The sequence below is a fragment of the Rhineura floridana genome, chromosome 10, assembly GCF_030035675.1.
Source record: "Rhineura floridana isolate rRhiFlo1 chromosome 10, rRhiFlo1.hap2, whole genome shotgun sequence".
NCBI classification, from domain to species: Eukaryota; Metazoa; Chordata; class Lepidosauria; order Squamata; family Rhineuridae; genus Rhineura; species Rhineura floridana.
The window spans coordinates 84,789,901-84,812,208 of NC_084489.1; the positions used below are offsets into that span (position 1 = coordinate 84,789,901).

General features: G+C 42.7%; 1 protein-coding gene across 1 annotated transcript; it reads left to right on the forward strand.

Moving 5' to 3' along the window:
• Positions 1–8,029: 8,029 nt before the first annotated feature.
• Positions 8,030–9,582, forward strand: LOC133365081 (7-alpha-hydroxycholest-4-en-3-one 12-alpha-hydroxylase-like; the record flags this gene model as incomplete). The annotated part of the gene is made up of 2 exons (XM_061586392.1): positions 8,030–8,084; positions 8,161–9,582. Coding segments are annotated over 2 exons (1,398 nt in total), but the record flags the coding sequence as incomplete, so codon positions are not given.
• Positions 9,583–22,308: the final 12,726 nt, after the last annotated feature.

A 22,308-nucleotide genomic window follows, 5' to 3' on the forward strand; every position in this document is an offset into this window, starting at 1 on the left:
TGGAGAAAGGCAATGGTAAACCACCTCTGAATACCTCTTACCATGAAAACCCTATGAATACATCCAAAAGATTCATAGGGTCACCATAAGTCATAGTCGACTGGAAGGCATATAACAATAACAATCCCAGTGGACGCCAGCCACCGCTGCTTGCAATAATTGACCAGCTGTACTATAACCAAAACATGCTGCCAGTTCCCATGGTTTGGCTTAAAAGGTCCCGCCCCCCTCCCCAGAATTTTGCTTCCTCCTTGGAGAGCTGGTTTCTGGATGTTTCAAGTCCTGTGCTTATACCCAGCACTCTCAGAGTGAGTAATGTACCATCGTAGAAGCACAGAGGGGCACATTCGAGGACGTGTTCTGAACCATGTCAGGAAGGTAGAAACATTCTAGTTCATCTCTGGAGTATTACCTGTGCCAAGCTGGTAGTTCAAAGATCAGAGACAGCCATGCAAAATCCTGAACTAGCGAGAAATCACACACAAAAACCCCTCAGCGCTGTTTTCCCTTGTTTTCCCCAAAGGTTTTAGTTTCCTTCCCAACATTTCATGCATGACCTTGGCCCATTTCCTGGAAAAAAGAAAAGGAGATCTAAGAGATTTTTGTCTAAAGCTGGGCTCTGCTGTTGCAATTGTCCACAGCCTGTGGATAACGTCCAAATGTTCTCTGTTCTCTTCTTCCTCTTTCTTTGAAGTCAGTGTTCACTCAGCATGTTGCATTTGGGCAGCCATCCATAAAAGCAGAAAGGCCGTGGCTGTAGCCTCAGTCCCAGATTGATTTTTCTCATCCTGAGCTTGTTCTTCAGCAAACAGTTACACAACCGGGGAACCCAATGACACTGGGAAAGAGCACGTGGTTGCTTTGCCTTATCTAGGAGGCTTAGAGCTCTTCCTTCCAGGACTTTATCTCTGTTCAGGCACCAGCAAAAAGTTTTGCCCAAGGAATGCTGAAGGTGACTGAAAGGCCTTTCCAGAAGGAGGGGGAAAGACCAAACTTTTAATTTTTAATGCCAAAGAACTCAGTATCCCAATCCCATATAGTATGTGTTGGGGGGAACACATTTTCTATTATTATTATTATTATTATTATTATTATTATTATTATTATTATTATTATTATTATTATTATTATATTCAGGGCAGATGTGTACTCCAGTGCTCCAGAACAGGAGCAGGTTGAAAAGAGAAGAGAGAAAAACCATTCCTGCTATGAGGCTGGTCTTCAAGAAAGTAGAAATGCGATTAGTGTTCATTGGGCTATATTATTTTATTTTTACTTTTAAGAGGCACCACAAGGGCTCTCACTGGAATGATTAAGTGATAAGCACCCCTTCGCCAAATAAATCAGTTTTTTTTTTAAAAAAGTTCAAATAATTATGGTAAAGTTTTCAAAATACTATCAGCAGCAATGTAGTGGCAAATTCAGAAGAGCAGTGTCCCTTCATGGTAGTCATGCCACACACCCCTCACAGCCACATCCCCTTTTCTACTTTCCCTCATCTCCCTTGCTCTCCCTGCCATCTTGCGAGTCCACAACTCCACTACAACAGATATCCCTTGCAGCCAATCAGCATGAAAGGGGAGGCCATGTGTTAGCTACTGAGAAGAATCTTCTCAGTGACTGACTCACCTCCTTTCATTCTGATTGGCTCCAATCAGCACAAAATGACAAGGACGCTTCTCAGTGGCTAACATGCTCCCTTTTCATGCTGATTGGTTCATACAGAGGGACCTGGCTGGGACCCTGCTGCCAAAAAAGTAATGGGTCTATTGACCCTCTGCACAACTGCACCCCTGGGCATGAGCATGGAGAAGAGGCATGTGCCACTTCAACAGTGGTGTCATTGCAAATGGGAGTTTATTTATATCCCCCCCTTTAGCCAGAAAGGCTCTCAGAGCAGCTTACAAAAATACACTCACAATCTAAAAAGACACGACACAGGAGGAAAAGAGAAGGGCAAGGAGGAGGGAAAAGCTAGCTCAAGCACAATTTTTTCAAGTTAACAGTTCTTTAAGTTGCAGGGGATGTCAGTGGCGGTTCTGGCTGTCTTGCTCTTGATATAGAGCAGCCTCTCCCCTCCCCTTAAGCACTCTACACCCCACCCCTCAGATCTAGGAGCAGAGCTGGTGACAATGTCCAAGCCAGGAGGACAAGACGGCTTGGGACCACAATACCTGATGGAACGCCTCTCCCGATACGAACCCACCCACATACTATGTTCAAGATCAAAGGCCCTCCTCCGGGTGCCTACTCCGAGGGAAGCTCGGAGGATGGCAACAAGGGAGAGGGCCTTCTCAGTTATGGAATGATCTTCCTGACGAGGTGTGCCTGGCGCCAACACTGTTATCTTTTTGGCACCAGGTCAAGACTTTCCTCTTCTCCCAGGCATTTTAGCATGTGTTTTTAAATTGTTTTAAATTTTTAAATTGTTTTTAAAAGATGTGTTTTTAAATTTGTATGTTTGTTTTAATGTTTTTAGTTACTGTAAACCGCCCAGAGAGCTTTGGTTATGGGGCGGTATATAAATACAATAAATAAATAAATAAAATAAAATAAGACAGCTCCTGGCACACAGCTCGTCCCTCAGACAGCTTGCTGTATACTCCAGGCTCCACTTAGTTGGAGGGAAGAGGGGCCAATCATTTTTCCCCAGTGACAAAATATTGCTGCGTGAGTGATGGGAAATGTGTGGTTTCCTTGCAGCAGATCTTTCCTTTTGGAATGGTCCAGAAACAAGAGCCACGGTTTGTCTCATAACTGTGGGGTCCTCAATGCAATATACAAATTGGGCATTAATATCTTAACAGCTGCTGCCTCCTGATGAGTGATAGAAGTGTATTAAAATAAAGTCAAAGAGTTGGGTTTTAATGCAGCTGTGAGTCACATTCTGGATATGCAGATCTCATAGGTCTATTAAGGGCCAAGCTAAAATGAAATTTGGAGAGGTGTGATTGCCATTGACGCTAAACTTTAACCATTTAAAAAATGTCCTTTTTAGGCTGCCCCTGTCTGTTTGAATTTGTAAAAAGGATGCTCTCCCCACAAGTTTGCAAATACCAATGGTTGTTAGCAGAATAAAATTTGATTTGAAGATGTACTTTTTTAAAACCTCAATTTCCTATTCCATACCTTTTATGCATGGCAGCTGTTTGAGGTTCAGCTCTTTCTCTTTACTTATTTCCCCAAATAATCCCCTCGTGAATACAGTTGTGAATTGCCCCCATCAGTGTGTAAGGTTACTTGATTTATTGATGTTTTATTTATGTCATCATGTCCTGCTTTTCTACGTAATAATCAAAGCAGTTTATTTAGAAAGAAACAATTAAACCATAGAATTACAATTAAAAATGGCCAAGAATAGAATTGGTAAAAAACCAGAATATATTTCAGAACTATTAATCAACTTCTTCAAATATCAAATCATATTTTGACTGACAGTGACAAGTACTGCGTATTGTCAATTTCTGATTTCCCCCCTTATTTATAAGTAATTTCAAACGTATATGAAATTGATTTGTCTTATTCTTTGAAACTAACTTTGCATTTTTACCCTGAATTTACTTCTGGGCATTTGTAGTAATTCATCTGTGCAGTGGGATTATCCTTTCACCCAACAGGCACTCCCTGCTGCTATGTTTACAACTGTCTTTTATTTCTTCTAAGATGGTTATATAGATGATAAAAGAATAAAGATGAAAGGGCAGAATTTACAGCTGCAGTCGTACACCCTGAATCTTTGTGCTATGTTCTAGGGTCCAAACAAGATGTTATTTGCAATTATATACATTATTGGTTCCCATTTCCCCCCCTCCACAGATCACTTGAAAATTGCTGAGGGTCTTTGTGGGCCACTGTAATGATTTTTCTGCCTGTTGTAGCAATTGCAATGCACTGTGCTAGATGCTGTATGATTTTTAATTGTGTTTTATCGCTTCTTACGTTTCTTATATATTGTATTTTAATGTATTACAATGTGCATTCTATACAATTTTATGTAATACAATAGAATACAATTTGAGAAATAAATGAAGCATCAAAAATACATTGAAAAATCAATATGAATATTTAATACAGCCATGTCAGGCACCACCTGAATGAAGCTTATAGGCCACAGTTTTTCTTTTTGTTTTAACTGAATACAATCTCTGGGAGGCTGCAAATCTGAGTGATGGAATGGCAGGGAGGAGAGAACATAAGGGCAAAGAAAGATCCTTGTTAGGTTACATCAAAGGCCCACCCAGGCCAGCATCTTGTTTCCAACGGTGGCTGGCAGACCAGATGCCTCCAGGAAGCTCCTAAGCAGGACTTGGAAGGCAACACACCTTCCCTAGAGGAGCAAGTCACCAGTGGGGATGGGCAAGTAAGTCCATTTCAGTTTCTCAGTTTTCCAGTGTAAAGTTCCTTTCTCCACTTTTCCACATCAGTCTGTGATTAAAAAAACAAAAGTTCTCATGAAAATTGATCAGCATTTTAGTGCATATTTCTCCTAACATACACATTTTCTATGCAAGTTTTGTCCAACACATACATTTTTGCAAAGCAATTTCCCCTAATATCATGCATCGTCATATGTCATTTTCACTGATCTATGCATTTATAAGTGTACTTTATCCTTGTATGTGCATGTTTGTACACATTAGTTGGCTAGCAGTACACAACTGCGTTGCAAAATTCGGAGAAGTGTGAATTTTGAAGCTGTCTTTCTCTTTGTGTACTGTTTTGGAAAGTGTGAATTAGGTAAGTTTGCCTTTAAATGCAAACTAAATCAAATTTCTCCTCCACATATACTCACCAGCAGTTAGTATTCATTCAGACTGAGGCATATTCTTCCTGCATACAGAGGCTCTGAACTGCCATTCTAAGGACTGTAGACCTCTCTGTGAAGAAAGGCTTGGGAATAAAATACCAGTCCCTTTAAAAAGCCAGTATGCCTGTCAAGATAACGTAGCTTCTTCATTGTGGATTAGTTGTCCTATCATAACTCAAGCATCTCTCAGATGGTGTTGTATTGTGTTCCCCCACTAGGAAAGGCTGCAGCATTTAGGGCTTTTTAATTTCAAGAAAAGGTGGGCAAGGAGTGGCATGACAGAATTATGCATGGCATGGAAAAAGAGGACAGAGAAACATTTTTCTCCCTCTCTCAAAACACTAGAACTTGTGGGAATCCAGTGCAGCTGAATGTTGGAAGATTCAAGACAGACAAGAGGAAGCACTTATTAATGCAACAACTCATAGTTAAATCATGGAATTTGCTCCTACAGGAAGCAGTGATGGCCACCAACTTGGATGGGTTCAAAAGAGGATTAGACAAATTCATGGAGGAGAAGGCTAACAATGGCTACTAGCCATGATGGCTATGCTCTGCCTCCATGGTCAAAGGCAGGATGCTTCTGAATACCAGTTCCTGGAAAGTACCAGTGGGGGGAGTGCTCTTGAGCTCCTCACAAGCATCTAGTTGTCCACTGTGAGAACAGGATGCTGGACTAGATGGAGCATTGGCGTGATCCAGCAAGCTCTTCTTATGTTCTTATTTTCTTCATAGTGGCTTTGCACTATTGGAAACCACCTCTGCCCACACCAGATGAGGACTTGATTTTTTAATGATTTCCCTCTACCTATAGCAGACCCCCCATTCCCTCTGAAAAAGATGCTCCCGAGGACTTTCCAGGATAATATGAGCTATGGCAATGTGGTGAAGGGCCGCAGTAGGCAGGTGTGTGTGTGCGTGTGTTGGGGGGGGAGGTGTTGATAAAAATTGGATGCCCAGCCATGGATGAGCCACCATTGCATACAGGCTAGAATTTCCCATCGATGGATTCTGTGAAAACCAAATACTTCTCAGTTCACGCCTGACTTACGTAGGTTGTTGGGAAAAGGTGTGTGTGGTCTTCAGATGTGGCCGGGGTGAAGCCTTTTGGACAATGGTGGATCCAATGCAATCCAGACTCCAAACGCGTCAAAAAGCCAAAAGTTAGAAGCCGTGCACAGAGCAGGTAACTCCGTATGGCAAAAATAGGTGAGTAAAACAAGAATCAACAGTTGAAGTGGACCCTATTACACAAATGCGAAATGCTGTGGGGTAGGAAAGTATAAGGGTGTGTACACACACAGCCTTTGAAGCACACGTGGGTCCTTTCCCCCTAGAGTGCTTTTGGACATAGCTCTTTGCAGTTGTATACACCTTCCCACCATAATGTTTGTTAAAGTGGCAGCTGCTGTCCATGTGATCTGTACGCACTGGTAGGTAGGCCAGTTTACCAAGTAGGGTACATTGGTCTTCTCCATACCCCTCCCCTCAATTAGTTTTTCTATACTCCCTGAGTGCTGCTGGACAAGTCAAGATGCTCTGCCGTAGCTGCACACGCGCAGTTCCACAAATCTTCTCTTCCTGCAAGGGTCTTTTGAAAGACAGGATTTCTGGAGAGAGAGGGGCTACATATTATACACAGATACACAATTTGTTCCCTGCTTTTCCATCTCTCAAGCGCTATGCTCATATGTACCATAATTGCAGTGGCTGCTTCTAAGCTGTTCTTGAATCTTTTCCTCCCCCCAAACATCAAGAAGTTTGAGGATTTCTTGCATTTCCCATTAAATGCCTCTTCTCGTCTCATTTACCAATATACATATTGTTCTCCATTGCAAAAGTGGCAACCTTCAGCTTTTCCGGAAAAGGAAGGGAAAAGGTAACTCCCAGTTGAATAGGCATGGAAATGAGGGGGAGTGGCACAGCCCTGCAATGTAATAAGGTCTGGGCCCATAGGCGGTCACCTGAGAAAGCCCTCTCTGTGTACACATTCAGGCAGCAAGTGCTTGAGAAGTACATTCTCGGGACAAAATGGATTGCAGCCATTCCAACAAAAAGCACTTTAGATCAATGCATAATGTGGGACAGGGATGTGTACAGACTCCAGAAATGCACCTTAATCCTGCACTAAATGTAAATTACACAGTGTGTATACACCACAGCCTAAGACATATTGCAAACTTTGGTTTAGTAGCTGGAAGTTGTTTCTGTAGTGTCAGCAATAGCATCTCTTACCAGTAGAGGGTGGTGTTACTTTATACTTGCCAGAGATATTTAGCTGAAAATGTGAATTCTGTTCAACTGCTATAAACTGACTGGCCAGCAGCTTCTCACACTTCAGCTGCCTCTTCCCTTTGTTGGGAATAATTGAACCCAGGGCCTGGAAAAAACAAAAACCTCATAGGCTCTAATAGGCAAACCTAGAAAGCTAAAGCTCCCTGGGTTTCATTTTCCTCTGCGTGGGAACCCAGCCTCAGAGGTGCCTGCGAGGCTGCAGCATTGTTTTGAGAAGATAGCTACATTCTGTTCTACTCTCCTTGCCCTTTACCCCATTTCGCGCCCACATATCTTTTTCTTGCAAAATCAGCAAAACAATTCCATAGTTCCCATTGAAATTGTAGCAGTTAGAGTGACCCTTTATATGTATGTGTTTTCATCAGAGCTTGGAAAAGTTACTTTTTTGAACTACAACTCCCATGCTGGCTGGGGCTGATGGGAGTTGTAGTTCAAAAAAGTAACTTTTCCAAGCTCTGGTTTTCATGTTTATGATCCCTAAGCGTCAATCCAAGCCCCTCCTAACATTGTCTCATTTTAGAATACTGTTCATAGTCCTGATTTTCAAAGAAACAACATCCTGGCCTTAAAATACAACAAGTGATATGTAGTTTGGGCTTGTTATTTCTCCTTTTATTGTTATGATGTATTCCGTCTGCTAATATTTTTGCTTGAGAAACCTATAAAATGGTGAAACAGATAATAAACAGGGCTCTCTTCCTCGCCAGACTCTCGTGTCTGTGTGAGCTTGAGACCCACTTTTTGATCAAGAAGTGTACGTGTGTTTTACTTGGTATCTGGCTGAACATCCAAACAGGTAATTGGAATCCTCACTGCTCGCACTCCTTCTCGGGGTATTGAGGTGAGCAAGCCCACCTTTGGTGGGAACTAAAAGTCACCCTAACACCTTTAATAAAGTTCAATTTTTCATGGCCATGAAAATTGGGACATGGGATTGCTTTTAAGAAGAACCCTGTCGAATTTTTGCAAGCAATGTGGAAGAACATAAGAACATAAGAAGAGCCTGCTGGATCAGGACAGTGGCCCATCTAGTCCAGCATCCTGTTCTCACAGTGGCCAACCAGGGGATATTTTCACATTTTTGGTTGGTGGCAAGTACATGCATTTTGTGGCAGATCCTGACTTGTATGAACAAATACTTAAAGAATCAGAAGACAAACTGGATTTTAAGAAGTTTGCATCAATGATAGTTTTTAATGCATTTGCTTTTCAGACCACTGAATCTCATCATCATGTTGGGAGGAAAATTAGCTATGAATATCTTAGAAGGAAGAATCTGACTGCCCTGAACCAGGTGATGATGGAGAAACAGAAGATGGTGATGCTCCACAGCCAGGGTTCAGGAGAGGAGAAGAGACACTGGCAGCAGGATGGAGTCCTCCACTTTAGCTACAAAACCATGTTCCAAGCTGCCTTTATGGCTTTGTTTGGAACTGAGCCAGGCACAGATGCCAAGAGCAAAGATAATGCTACTGAGAATACCCCAACACCATATGAAGAGCTTTTGGGGGATTTTCAGAAATTTGATGATTTATTTCCCCAAATGGCTCTTGGCATCCTTGATCCTGAGGGCAAGAAGGAGACAGAAAGGTTGAAGAATTTATTCTGGGACACACTCTCAGTAGATAAGTTGTATCAGAAGGATAATATCAGTAAATGGGTAGTTGAGCAAGATCAGCAGATGTCTGATACTGGGATGACGAAAAAGATGCGGAGTCAATTCCTGTTTCTTCTTCTTTGGGCATCTCAAGCAAACACTGGTCCAGCTACTTTCTGGATTCTTGTGTATCTCCTGAAATATCCAGAAGCAATGGAGGCAGTGAGGGAAGAAGTGAACAGAGTACTAAGAGAGACCGGTCAGGAAGTGAAGCCAGGCAGCCCCTTCATCGACGTGTCTCTGGAAACGATAAAGACTCCTCTTCTGGACAGTGCAATAGAGGAAACTCTGCGCTTGAAATCCAGTCCTTTTTTGTTCCGAAGTGTGAAGCAGGATACAGATCTGACAATGGCTGATGGGACAGAATACATTCTTCGGAAAGGAGACCATCTACTTCTTTTCCCTTTTATTGGACTGCAAACGGATCCAGAAATCCACCCTGACCCTCACACATTCAAATGCGACAGGTTCTTGAACCCAGATGGCACAAAAAAAGAGTTCTACAAGAATGCGAAAAAGCTCAAATATTACAGTATGCCTTTTGGGGGAGGACCGTCTTTGTGCCCTGGGCGATTCTTTGCTGTTAGTGAAATGAAGATGTTTGTGATCCTGATGCTCACCTACTTTGACATGGAACTGGTGAATGCAGAAGAGGAAATCCCACCAGTAGATGTAACCCGCTATGGGTTTGGAACTATACATCCTTCTCATGACATCAAGTTCAGGTATCGGCAGCGGTTTTAAAGGGAAAGTTAAACTTGATTTGCATAGTTATGACTGTCGTTTATTCTGTTAAATCCTGGGTGAAATAATCTATAAAATAACAGTGGATATTCCAATACGCCTCTGGTAAGGGTGGAGGTATAAAAAAATGCCACATCTTACAGTTGGCATAGGTCCGTGGGTGTCAACAGGATTTTCTGGGCTCAGTATACTCTATGAGGATTAGGCCCACTGCTGCACTCACAACAGACTTGCATAATATTTGCATGCACTTAATTTCATATGCAAATTTATACCTACTTTGGGTGGTGGGCCCAAAAATAAACTAGAGGTCACTCACAAGTAATAAGATGTCTGGCAAACCGACTATTATTTTCATTCCATACTAGAAAAGACATACTCTGTTTAATATCTGCCTGCCACATAGCTGTAAAGGGCATGAGAGACCTGCTCTTCTCCAAGGCCAACCTTCATCCATGCCAAGAACTTGTGTCATGAGTTGTAAAGGAATTATACCACAGTCAATCTTTCACATTAGCTGATCTTGGACTGGCAATACTACATTCAATGCAAGATTAGCCACAATGTCACCTGGGCCTCTAGTGGCAAAGATAGATCCAGGAGCACCCACAGACTACGGACCTGCTCTTCCAGAGGGAGTGGGACCCCATCCAAAGGAGGCAACTGACCAATTATCCAAACTTGCGAACCACCAACCCACAGCACCTCTGTCTTGCTAGCAGGGCCGAATTATCCATTAGGCTTAGTAGGCTGAAGCCTAGGGGCCCGGAGCTCTTGGGGGCCTGCGATCCGCGGAAGCAGGACAGGAGCCGCGAATCGCGGGACAAGAGCTTCCAAACCGCCCGCCATCCCCCCGCTTCACTTACCTTTTTCTCTCCTGTTTTTTGTGGTTTGCCATCAATCAAGATGGCGGCTGAGGTTTCCCTAAGGGGCTGAAGCCTCTGCCTCCATCTTGGTTGATGGCACGCATGTGTGCTACATGCACTCATTGCTGCCATCAACCAAGATGGCGGCAGAGGCTTCAGCCCCTTAGGGAAACTTTGGCTGCCATCTTGATTGATGGTAAACCTGTGCGCACAGTGCACGCAGCCGCAAAAAAACCGGAAAGGTAGATGAAGCAGGGAGGATGGGATGGGATGGGACGGGATGGCGGGTAGCTCAGAATCAGCCTAGGGGCCCTGCTCAGCTTAATCCAGCCCTGCTTCCTAGGATTCAGACTCAGTTTCTTGTCCCTCATCCAGCCTACCACCAAGTTTAGGGCTTGCACATCTTCTTGCCCCTGTCTCACATCCAGGGAGGGCCAGCCTTCTGCCAGTTGCAGATTCTCACTCTGAAGGCATCTGGCAACTTTCTCCTATCATTCAATTCACTGTACAGGCTTTCACCCTGCACAGGAACTACACATGCACCATAGGCCACCTTCCCCACTACCAATCTCCTCTAGATTGGCTTAAAAAAATAGCAGGGGGTAACACCCTCACCCTTGGGGCTCCCCAAGGGCAACCGGGCTTTTATGTCTCCTGACCCAGCCAGAAGGTCATGCAAGATTGACTGCAGCCTCTCTCTGGAGTCAGGGGCAGGCAGGGGGTCCCAGTCCTTGCAGCACTTCCCTGGGACCTCAGCTGTCTCAAGAGATAGCAAACCAGAGGAGTGAGCAAGCAAGTAAGCACACAGATGTTGAGGTACTCACTCCCAGGGCAGGTTTTCTCCACTCCCCCATTGCTGCAGCTCTTCCCCTGCAAGTGTAGGGGTATAGTTAAAACACCAGCTGGGTCTGGTGCTTTACAAATCCCCCCATTTCTGGGCAGTTAGCCAGTGCTTCCCTGGGAACTGTAAACAAGATGATAAGGCAACCTTGATTTATTTTTATGACTGCAGCACCCATGAAATTGCAGTATAGAATTAAGATCTGAGCTGGCAATTAGGAGATACAGTAGATGGAGTTAGCAAATAGGTTTGGAATATATAGACGCAGTATTTAGAAGGAAACACGTGGCACAAGAAGGCAGACGGCCGAAGAGGTCAGGATCAATGCTTTTTGTCTGGTCTGAAGAAACAGATGACATCTCCTCTGAATGTTGCAGGGTGAGAGAACTCCATTACTGATTGTGTAATGTGATGTACTGTGATGTATAACATGTGTTATTGGTGCAAATCCCCTGCATGTGCCGTGCATGACCTAATGTTCTGATTTCTGGCACCAGCCACTTGTAGCGTTATATGTCGATATGTTCATAATAAATAGAACCTTATAAGAACTTCTGTTGTGGAATTCCTATTTTTCCTGAGATATTCCTAAACCTTAGCATGTTTTTTGGCGGGACCTCCGGCTGTTAGTTCGCCTAGACAGGCCTAACTGCTGGCTAAAGCTATGGAAGCTGAGGTGACCACAATGTTTGTCATATAAGTTGTCTGTGTGGATACGGACTAAGGGGAATACACAAGAATCCTCAATCCACTGCATTCATTAGATAGGGATGGTTCCAGGCCATTTCAATAGGCAACATCGTACAGGTAATTTAATACCACCCATGTTCTGGCCACAGTCAGGGCCAGTTCTTGGATTGAGAGTGGCCCTCTGTATTCCTGGATTTTCATTCTGGATTAGTAGGTATGTTCTTCTCTGAAACAAAATGGTCATGTAGTTTGTACAACTGGGATTATGTAGTAAACTCTAACTAGAGGGTGGAGTTAGGGGGGTCAATGAAAGATCCAGAAATGGTGAAGTTATAGTTAATTTTAACTTACATATTGTTCTCAATAGAGTTAAATTCAATGGAGGCTGGTGACTCCGATGTCAGTGTGGCAGTGAATCCGCTCCGGGTTTTAGTTTGGATTAAAACCCAGAGTGCAGCCAATGCCCCACTGACATTAGAGCAACCAGTCTCCATTGGTTACATTTAAAAGTTAACTTGCATATTCATATTCTGTTTTGTCTTCAATGTAATCATTTGCACATGCTGTTCCTTATTTCTCCCTTCCCCAGGATTCATCCGTGTACTGTGTAATGTGCTGTTGATGTCTCTTTGTTATTGTTATACTCGTATCTTTTATAAACTGAAATATACTAGTCCTCTGCTGATGGATATCTAATAAGTATTTCCAAACAGATTTTAGGGTCTTGAGTCCTGTTCGTTTGTTCATTTATTTGTTTATTAAATTTATATCCTGCCCTTCCTCCCAGCAGGTGTCACTATCCTCTCACCCATTGGGGCAAAATAAGAACCTTATTTTCACTGTGCACATTAAATGAAATTTAAAAGATAGGAGAAGCTGAAAATGCGGACCACACTCTTCCACTTTCTCATGCCCAGTCAGTGGTGGCTGGTACCAACTAAGCCTGGTGGAGATGCTAGGAGGTCATGGGTGCATCAGGGCCGGATTATCCATTAGGCTTAGTAGGCTGAAGCCTAGGGGCCTGGAGCTCTTGGGGGCCCACTATCCGCGGAAGCAGGACAGGAGCTGCGGATCGCAGGACAAGAGCTTCTGAACCGCCCGCCATCCCCCTCACTTCACTTACCTTTTTCTCCGCTGTTTTTTGCGGTTTGCCATCAATCAAGATGGCGGCCGAGGTTTCCCTAAGGGGCTGAAGCCTCTGCCGCCATCTTGGTTGATGGCACGCATGCTTCAGCCCCTTAGGGAAACCTTGGCCGCCATCTTGATTGATGGTAAACTTGTGCGCGCTCTGCGCGCAGCCGCAAAGAAAGCAGAAAGGTAGGTGAAGCGGGGGGGATGAGATGGGATGGGACGGCAGGTGGCTCAGAATCAGCCTAGGGGCCCTCCCCAGCTTAATCCGGCTCTGGGATGCATGTCCAATGAGAAGTCAGAAGGGTGTGTCCAGGTTGTTCTGATTTACTCCCCATCTTCCTCCCTTGCAAAGATACTATGGACACTTAAGCAATGCAGTTTTACAAAGGAACACCCTAACTAAACCGAAAAGTGCCTTACTTTGCTTCAGAAGGGGTCCTTGCTGTCACAGTTGATTCTCTGCTGGGGGAAAACTTGTGTGGCCCTCACCTGTTCTGGTTCTCTCCCTATCGTCCTCCTTTGCAAGGAAACAATGGACAATTAAACAGTTCCGTTTTATCAGTACTTAGCACATATGTATCTTACCTTGGATCAGAAGGGGTCCCTGCTGTCACAGTTTCTAAGGTGGTTTCATGCCGCAATAACTGTTCGTTACTGAGAAGTAAGCCCCCACTGAATTCCCTGTGGATTGCTCCCTGATAAGTTTGTGCAGGATCACAGCCTGAATTGGTTAGTCTCAAAGCGGCCACACAGGACTGTTAACAAGGGACCCCATACATTTCCAGACCTGTGGGAAAATATTATTCTGCTTCCTCAGCTTATTAACTTCTACATCTTGTTTCCAGAATGTAGAATAAGGTGGACGGTTATTAAGTAAACTAGAATCTGGCAGGCCAGAATTAAAATCATCACTCAACCATGAAACTCACTGTGTGACCTCGGGCCAGTCCTAACCTAACTCACAGGGTTGTTGTGTGGGTAACATGGTGACAGGGAGACCCATGAATGCCACTGTGAGGTCCTTGGAGGAAAGGTGGGATGGATATACATGTGATACGAATAAATAAGGAGTAATCAAAATAAATAGTCTCTCTTCAGCCCGCCTGCTCCCAATTTTGAATTGTGGGAAGAGGGGCAGTTTTAGAAATCATGAGAAAAGCCCAACCTAAAAATCAAAGAAAAAAGAAACTGGGACACAACCAGGATACTCAGGCCTATAAACACTGGACTTTACATATAACTCCTCGGCAAATCCAGTGTGTGGCTGTCTGCTGGGACAGGCTTGCCTGGGTGGGTTGTGCAAGCTGTGCTGCCATACTACAGATACAGGAGGTTCTGCATATAGTCATATCTCAGTTAACAAATTCTCCAGGTAAGGAGCCCCTTTTAACAAAGCCTCTTTGGGGTGGGGGGTTCACAATGTGGCTCTTTGTCTATTGGACTGTAGCTGCTGCAGGCAGCTCTGTCACGCAGGCTGGAATCGCGCTTCTTGCCAAGTGGCGTGGGCGCCTCTGCAGTAAGCTGCTTTGGGTGCCACAGAAGCAGTGTTTACTGCAGATGTGCCTGCTCAAGTGCAGGGGAGGATGGCACAGAGAGAGAGAGAGAGAGAGAGAGAGAGAGACTGCCCCATGCCTGCCTGCTTGAGTGTACGAAGAGGAGAACTGTGCTCAAAGCTTTATTTATTTATGTTTGCTTGTTTGTTTTATTTATTTATACCTCGCCCTTCCTTCCAGCAGGAGCCCAGGGCGCCAAAGAGAAACACTAAAAACATTTTAAAACATCATAAAAAGACCTTAAAATACATTAAAACAAAACAACGTTAAAAACATTTTTTTAAAAAAATTTAGATCGCTATAGCAAGATGCTACATGATAAAAGATAAAAAGGCAAGGCAGGCATCCCTGGATACATTTAGAAGCCTTCAAGTGGTCCGTACGCAAGGCTTAATTGACCTGCCTCTTTCATTTCAGGGATGCATATTGTTAGTTTGGAATAAAACGGTTGCTGAAATATGTTGAACTGTTATTTTTGGTGGTGTAGAAACTTATCCCCATTCTTTCCATGTTTTTCCTACTTCTGGTACTGAAGTTTCTGTTAAAGAAGGAATGTCCAGGAATGCATATACTTCATTAACTGAGGTATTACTGTATTGAGTTCTCATCAGTATAGCAATCAGTGACCTAGCCTGAGGAAATCCATATTATAATCATGATAAAGTGGTATACTCTATAAGGGTTCAAAATGACTGTTTCCCAGAACAGTTGGTCATGGAACTGACCAGAGAGGCGATAACCCTGGACTCAGTCCTAAGTGATGCCTAGAACCTTGTGTGAGATTTAAAGGCAGATGAGCCAACTGGGAGCAGTGACCATAATGCTATCAAATTCAGCACGTATGTAAGTAGACTATTGCCAAGAAAGTCCACATAGTCAGATTTGACTTCAAAAAGAGGTACTTCTCAAAAATGAGAGGACTGGTAAAAAAAGAAAGTTGAAAGGCAAAGTGAAGAGGAGCAGCTCTCACCAGAATGCCCAGGGGTTATTCAAAACCACAGTCATAGAAACTCAGCTAGAATGTATATCACAGATCAAGAAACGTATCATCAAGACCAAGAAGCATGGTTAATGAGCAGAATGAAGGAAGCACGAAGTCTCCCTTCAAAATATAAAAGTCTTGTCCAGATGAGGAGAACAAAAAGGAACAAAAACTTTGGCAAAACAAATGCAAGCTTGCAACCAGGGATGCAAAAACAGATTAGTGGAGCACATCACTGAAAATATATTACAAAGCATAGTATTTTTTAAAAAAAATCACCAGAAGAAGGAAACAGGCTCAGGACACAGTTCAACCTTTGGATGACAAGGGAGTCAAAGATGTGCTAAGGGAGGAAAAGGGACCTGCAGAAAAGCTGAATTAATTCTTTGCATCTCTCTTCAGATCCCTATGCACTTTCACAGAAAGGGAATCTGTGGAACTGAGGGAGACAGTGGTGACAAGAGATACAATTCTAGACCTTCTTGACAAATTAAAAACTGACAAACCCCCACAATACTTTAACAGAGATTGAATGTGTTCAGTGGCTAAGTAATGCTGGCTGACACTTGGAGGAGTGGTGGAAAAAATTTTTTTGGGGGGAGGGAATTGAGTGGCCGGAAACCTGAATGACAGTACTCCACATTGCACCATTTGGCTGCAGATGTCTCCTGTTGATTATGAATTTTATTTATTTATTTATTTATTTATATCCCACCCTTCCTCCCAGCAGAAGCCCAGGGCGGCAAACAAAAGCACTAAAAACACTTTAAAACATCATAAAAATGGACTTCAAAATACCTTAAAACAAAACATCTTTAAAAACATTTTTTTTAAAAAAGCTTTCAAGATATCTTTTTCTAAAAAAGGTTAAAATACATTGTTGTTTTTTTAAAAAAGGTTTGAGAACATATTAAAAAACAACACAGTCACAGACTGGGGTAAGGTCTCAAAAGCCTTGTTTATTTTATTTATTTGTTTCATTTATTTATTTGTTTCATTTTTAAACCGCCCATAGCGAGTAGCTCTCTGGGCGGTGTACAAAAGATTAAAATACAGAAATACAAAATATCACAATAAATAAACAGTAAACAAAGAGATTTAAAATTGTAACATTAAACGCATTAAAATGCCTGGGAGCATAGCCAGGTCTTAACCTGGCGCCGAAAAGTTAGAAGCGTCGGCACCAGGCGTACTTCTTCGGGGAGGCTGTTCCACAGTTCGGGGGCCACTACAGAAAAGGCCCTAGATCGAGTAACTGTCCTCTGGGCTTCCTGATGGGTTGGTACCCGGAGGAGGGCCTCCAACAGGTCTTCAACAGGCATTGTGAAGACAACAGAAATGGCACCTGTCAAATATTTAAAGGTAAAGGTGTCCCCGCATTTGTAGTGTGAGTCATTTCCGACTCTTAGGGTGACGTCTTGCGACATTTACTAGGCAGACCGTATATATGAGGTGGGATTGCCAGTTCCGTCCCTGGCCTTTCTTTACCCCCCAGCATATGCCGGGTACTCATGTTACCGACCACGGATGGATGGAAGGCTGAGTGGACCTCGACCCCTTTTACCGGAGATTCGACTTCCTCCTTCCGTTGGAATCGAACTCCGGCCGTGAGCAGAGCTTTGGCTGCATTACCGCCGCTTACCACTCTGCGCCACAGAGGTAGGGAATTCCAAAGGGTAGGTGCCACCACAATAAACTGCTTTTGGTGCTACTGTGTGGTAAAAAAAACAAATCAGTGTTGTAACAAATAACTAATAAATCAAAGAAGTAAAAGACAGTGCTAATCACTAGCACTGAAAAAACTATGAAAATGTATGGACTCCTGGAACAGTGACAGTTGCAAACCAGCAACATCACCATCCGCATGATGCATTCCATATTTATCAGAACTACATCAATATTTATGGCTTCCGTACAATTAAGTTTTTAGAGGTTCTTACAATGGTTCTAATCACACAGTGATTCATGACGTTTTAGAAAGATAATGGTGTAGGAGAATGCAGAAACCAAGTCATAAGGATGTCATTAAGTCATAAGTCATTAGAGATGACTGTAAATGAAGAGCTGAAAAAGTTGAAGAGTGCACCTGCAGACGTCTGGGAAAGTAAGAAAGCAAGAATGGAAGGAAGCACTTGGAGGGTGGGATTAGGATTAAAGGCAGACGGTGTGTCCCAAATGGTGCATATTATTATTATGCTGCAAAGTTAAAATGAATTGCAAAATATAAAGTATTTCACGGTTGTAATAATAATAATTGAATTTATATTCCGCCCTTCCTCCCAAACGAACCGAGAGTGGCAAACATAAAAACCAAGATAAAAAGTGTGAAGCATTCACTGGAAGCACAAAAAGGAGGTCAAAAACCAGAATGCTGGAAAGATGTGGCTTTATTCTGTGCACAGTGGCACCAATAATTTCTTGTATATAAAAAAGAAATTTCTGTATAAAATATGTTAAAGCCCAACGCGTTTCAGCCTGTGTAGTCAAGCCTTCATCAGGGGCTAAAATACAAAACAATGAATATTCTTAAAAAAACATACTAACAACTTAAACACACACATTCATTTTGAGAAGGACACAGTTACATTTACAAAAATATTGCAGTCAAATATTGCTTTCATTATTTTCAAAATATAGTTACAAAACTCTAACAACTTAAATACATACTAACAACTTAAACACACTCATTTTCATTTCTGGGAGGACACCGTTACAGAAATGTTGCAGCCAAATGTTGCTTTTATTATATATCAAAATATAGTTGTAAAACTCTAACAACTTGAATACATGTCTAATTCTGAAAGAACAATTACAGAATAATATTGCAGTCAATATTGCTTCAATATTTTCAAAATATACTTACAAAATTAAACTCTTCAGTAAAGTATTAAGACAACCTTGTTCTGGTATTTTCCTTATTGCTGTTGTCATGTAAAGCAAACTGAAACCCAAATTCAAAGAAATATACAAGAAATTATTGGTGCCACTGTGCACAGAATAAAGCCACATCTTTCCAAACATAAAAACCAAACAGTTTAACAAGTTATGTAAATGATGTTGGCTTTCTATAGTTTGCTCTTCCTAGGTCCTGCATGATCACAGCATAGGGATATTTTTAGGAAATCTTGTCCCAGTGGTAACTGACACCGTATCAATTTAGGTATTATAAAGGATCTGTAAATATTTAAAGGTTTAAAGCATAATCAAGTTCTACACAATTGGTGGTCGGAAAGATATGTTTAACTATATAAGTATTGAAATTGTGGATAACAATTGTAAATGATTATATAAAAACATAAGAAGAGCCTGGTGGATCAGAGCAAAGGCCATCTACTCTAGCACGAAGCATCCTGTCCTCCCAGTGGCCAACCAGATGCCTCAACGAAGTGTGCAAACAAGGCACGAGTACCACAGCACTCTGCCCACTTGTGATATGCAGTAACTGATAGACAAAGGCATACTACCTTCACTGGTAGTAGTTCACATTGAATATGGCTAGTAGCCACAGTCTTATTCTCTGTGAACTTGAATAAAATCCCTTTTAAAGCCATCTGGGTTTATGATAATTCCTTCATCTTGTGTCATATATAATTAATATAGTATAATTCACTTATTGTTATTTATTATTCTGAGTGTATTAAATTATTTGTTTCTTTAAAAGCAGGGGACCCGAATCACCTGTGATGCACACCCACTGAAAAAACAGAAAAAGTAGGGGGTGTACAAAAAAATTGACTGGCATTTGTAGCTTTAGAAAGCTGCCTGATCTGTTTCCAAGCTGCTCTCTGTATTCAGTCTGTTATTTGGGACTGAATTAGATCTGTTAAAACCTAAGCTTTGTTTCCCGCCATTCACTTTAGTGGAGAAACTTAAAATGGCTAGAACTTTTTTTTCCCTTTTCACAAAACTGGATGAAATTTGCAGGCATTGGGGCTCCTAGGCTAGTATAATGTCTCTGTAGGCAAATAGATCCAGCAATTTTCATGGAGGGCACCTTTTAATTATCATTTGTTTGTTTACACAAAGGAAAATCTATAATTTTTTTCTCCTAGCATTTGGTGTAATTTGCAGGCATAGCCACCCCTTTTGAGGGGATGAAGCCTGCCACATTTTAGAAAGAGTAGTGCAGTGGTTCTTCTGCAAGGGTAGACTGACTGTTTGGGGTTGGGTATAATAGAAATCATAGGTGGCAGAGAATGGTGGAAAAAGAATCAGAGATCTGAGGTGGGGAAAAATTTATCCCCCAGCAGTGACTCTGTTACCCTCAAGAGTCATTAGTGGGGGTGGGTGCCTGTGATGTTCCTGTATGTGAATATAATGTATATATGGTAAGTGCAGGTTTATTATAGGAAATATGGTAAGTGGAGTGAGTGAGAAGGGGGAGTACATGGGCTGTAGAATGTTGAATGATGATTGGCTGTGTGTTTGAATGGCTGAAGGTATAAATGAGAGGATGACAGTTGAGTCTGGGTGGTTGAGGTGGTGTTTGTTGGACAGGGTGGAGGGTGTGTAGTTAGTGGGTGGTGGGTGTTGAAGGTTGTTGTAGAGAGATTGGATTAGGAGTTCTGAGGCAAATATTAAGAAGTAAGAATATAAGAATATCATATATGAAACCATACGCTTGTCAACAAAATATTTAAGTAATCTTGTTATTCCTAGTGTGAACAATAAACATTTTCTTGGTTTACTTAAAAGCCTGATTCCTTAGCTGTACAGACCAGGGGGGAAGGCAGGGTAACCAAGGCTGGAGAAGAAATTGTATCTAATGGTGGCAGTGGTAAAGGAGGAGATATTGTATCAGCATTCAGTACCACAGAACAACCCAGAGCTGTGAGCTTCATAGGCAAGAGGCTTCAGAGGGGTTGGGAATTACCGATACACACAGACACCAGGTATCATACAGCCAGGAAGAGACAAAGGCACAGTCTAGAGGCTATATTGAGTACACAGAGTGTTGGGTAGTATGGCCTAGCAGAGGGATCTTTTGAGATCTGTGCTAGAGCGGAGAGAGGTAAAAATAAACACGATGATCCTGACTGCTGGTAGCCACGAGTGAGAGCGTCACAGGTGGTGCCAGGGGAAGGACGTCACAGTGCCCCCACTAATCCCCACAGATTTTAGGTGATATAGTAGCTTCTCCTTGGGACAGTGATATTTCTCCATTGACTAGCAGAGGAAAAGAGGTGATAGAAAAATAAGCATAAATCACCAGAAAAGATTGTGTGGGGAAAATGTCACCCTCTCCACCAAGGACTCCAAAGGCGGTTGGGGGGTGGCTTCTTCACCCCATGGATACAATGGAATCACTCATTAGGGATGCAATGGAATCTATTGGAAGTGCGGGAAGTGCAACTCCTATATGGTTGTCTTTGCATTCTTAAGGGGAAATAGAGTGTCCTTCAGCTGGCTAGGCTCACTATCCTGACTTGTGTTCCTCTTCCTGTCTTCCTTCCGTTGTAAGCTGATACTCTCAGGGAGCTGACCTCACTTCCAGCTTCTACCTCCTCCTTCTCGGACCAGCCAAAGGAAAGCAGACACGTTCCTTTTGTCTCTCTTCTCTACCATGTGGGCAATGACCAAGCCTGGCCATTGGGCCTCCAACTTATTTAGTTAGCTAGAACTAGAGATTTTCCAATCAAGTATGTAGTTCTATTAATAAAGTAGTCTTTTCTTATTTTACTAACTCTAAAGTCTCAGTGATTCAAAGCAAGGCGAAAGCTTGCTTTCTCTCAGGTAAACCAGACACACTCACTCTGCACAGAAACGCTGAGCAAGCTACACTTGGCTAAACTCTGCTAATTCACCAATAGTCATAACAAAATCTTGGAGAGCCACTGCCATTCAGTGTTGACAATATTGAGTTGGATCTGTCTCAGATCTGTTCCTCTTTAGGCCATGCCACCAGAAGTCCTATGAGGGCATACACTCCTGTCTTAGGGGCAGAAGCAGTTGTCAGGGTACAGTGGCAGAGGAAGGAGGCTGTACTACAGAGAAGAAAAAGTGCATGAAGCACCCACGGAAGCATGTAACTGCTAGGTACAGGAGAGAATTAGACAACTATGGAACAACAGTCTGTATTGCTAAATTCCTAGCCCGGGCAGGCACCGAGCAAATTAATTAGAAATTTCAGAAGGCAATGAACACACTGGTGGTGAAGAAGTTGAATGATTTATTGAAGCAAAGCTGCTTACATTGAGCTATCGTACAGCTGCTGGTGTTTGCAGGCAACAAAATACTAAAACGGAAGTGAGGGCTAATGGGTCCCTTCCTTCCCCTGCCTTTGCCCTTATTTTATGTTTGCCTCGCTGGCTGAAAGCCTTGCGAATCAGCAACAGTGAAGATTTGTGCTTGACACTCTGCTTGCTGGTCCTGCTTGAAGCTTCTTCTTTCCTGATGTTATCTTGAGGCTCTCGAGACCCCTTGAGGCTTAATCTCCCACATCTAGGGGTGCTCTGTTTATACCCAAAAGACCATCTGGGAGGGGGCACCTTATACCTGTGTGATCATTATCTTCCCAGCACCCGGGTTGCTGGGTTCCCACTCATGTGACTTTTGTTTATTCTGCAATGTTCTTGAAGTAACAACAGGCTGGCTGGGAACACATGAGTTAATTGTTTGGACTAACTTCCTCACTCTGCTGTCCTAGGCAGAGTGACAAACTTCAGGCAGCCTGCAAATTTTGAACTCCCTGTTCTACACAGAACATTACAGAAAGCTTTCTTAGATCTCTGACGAGAGCTTT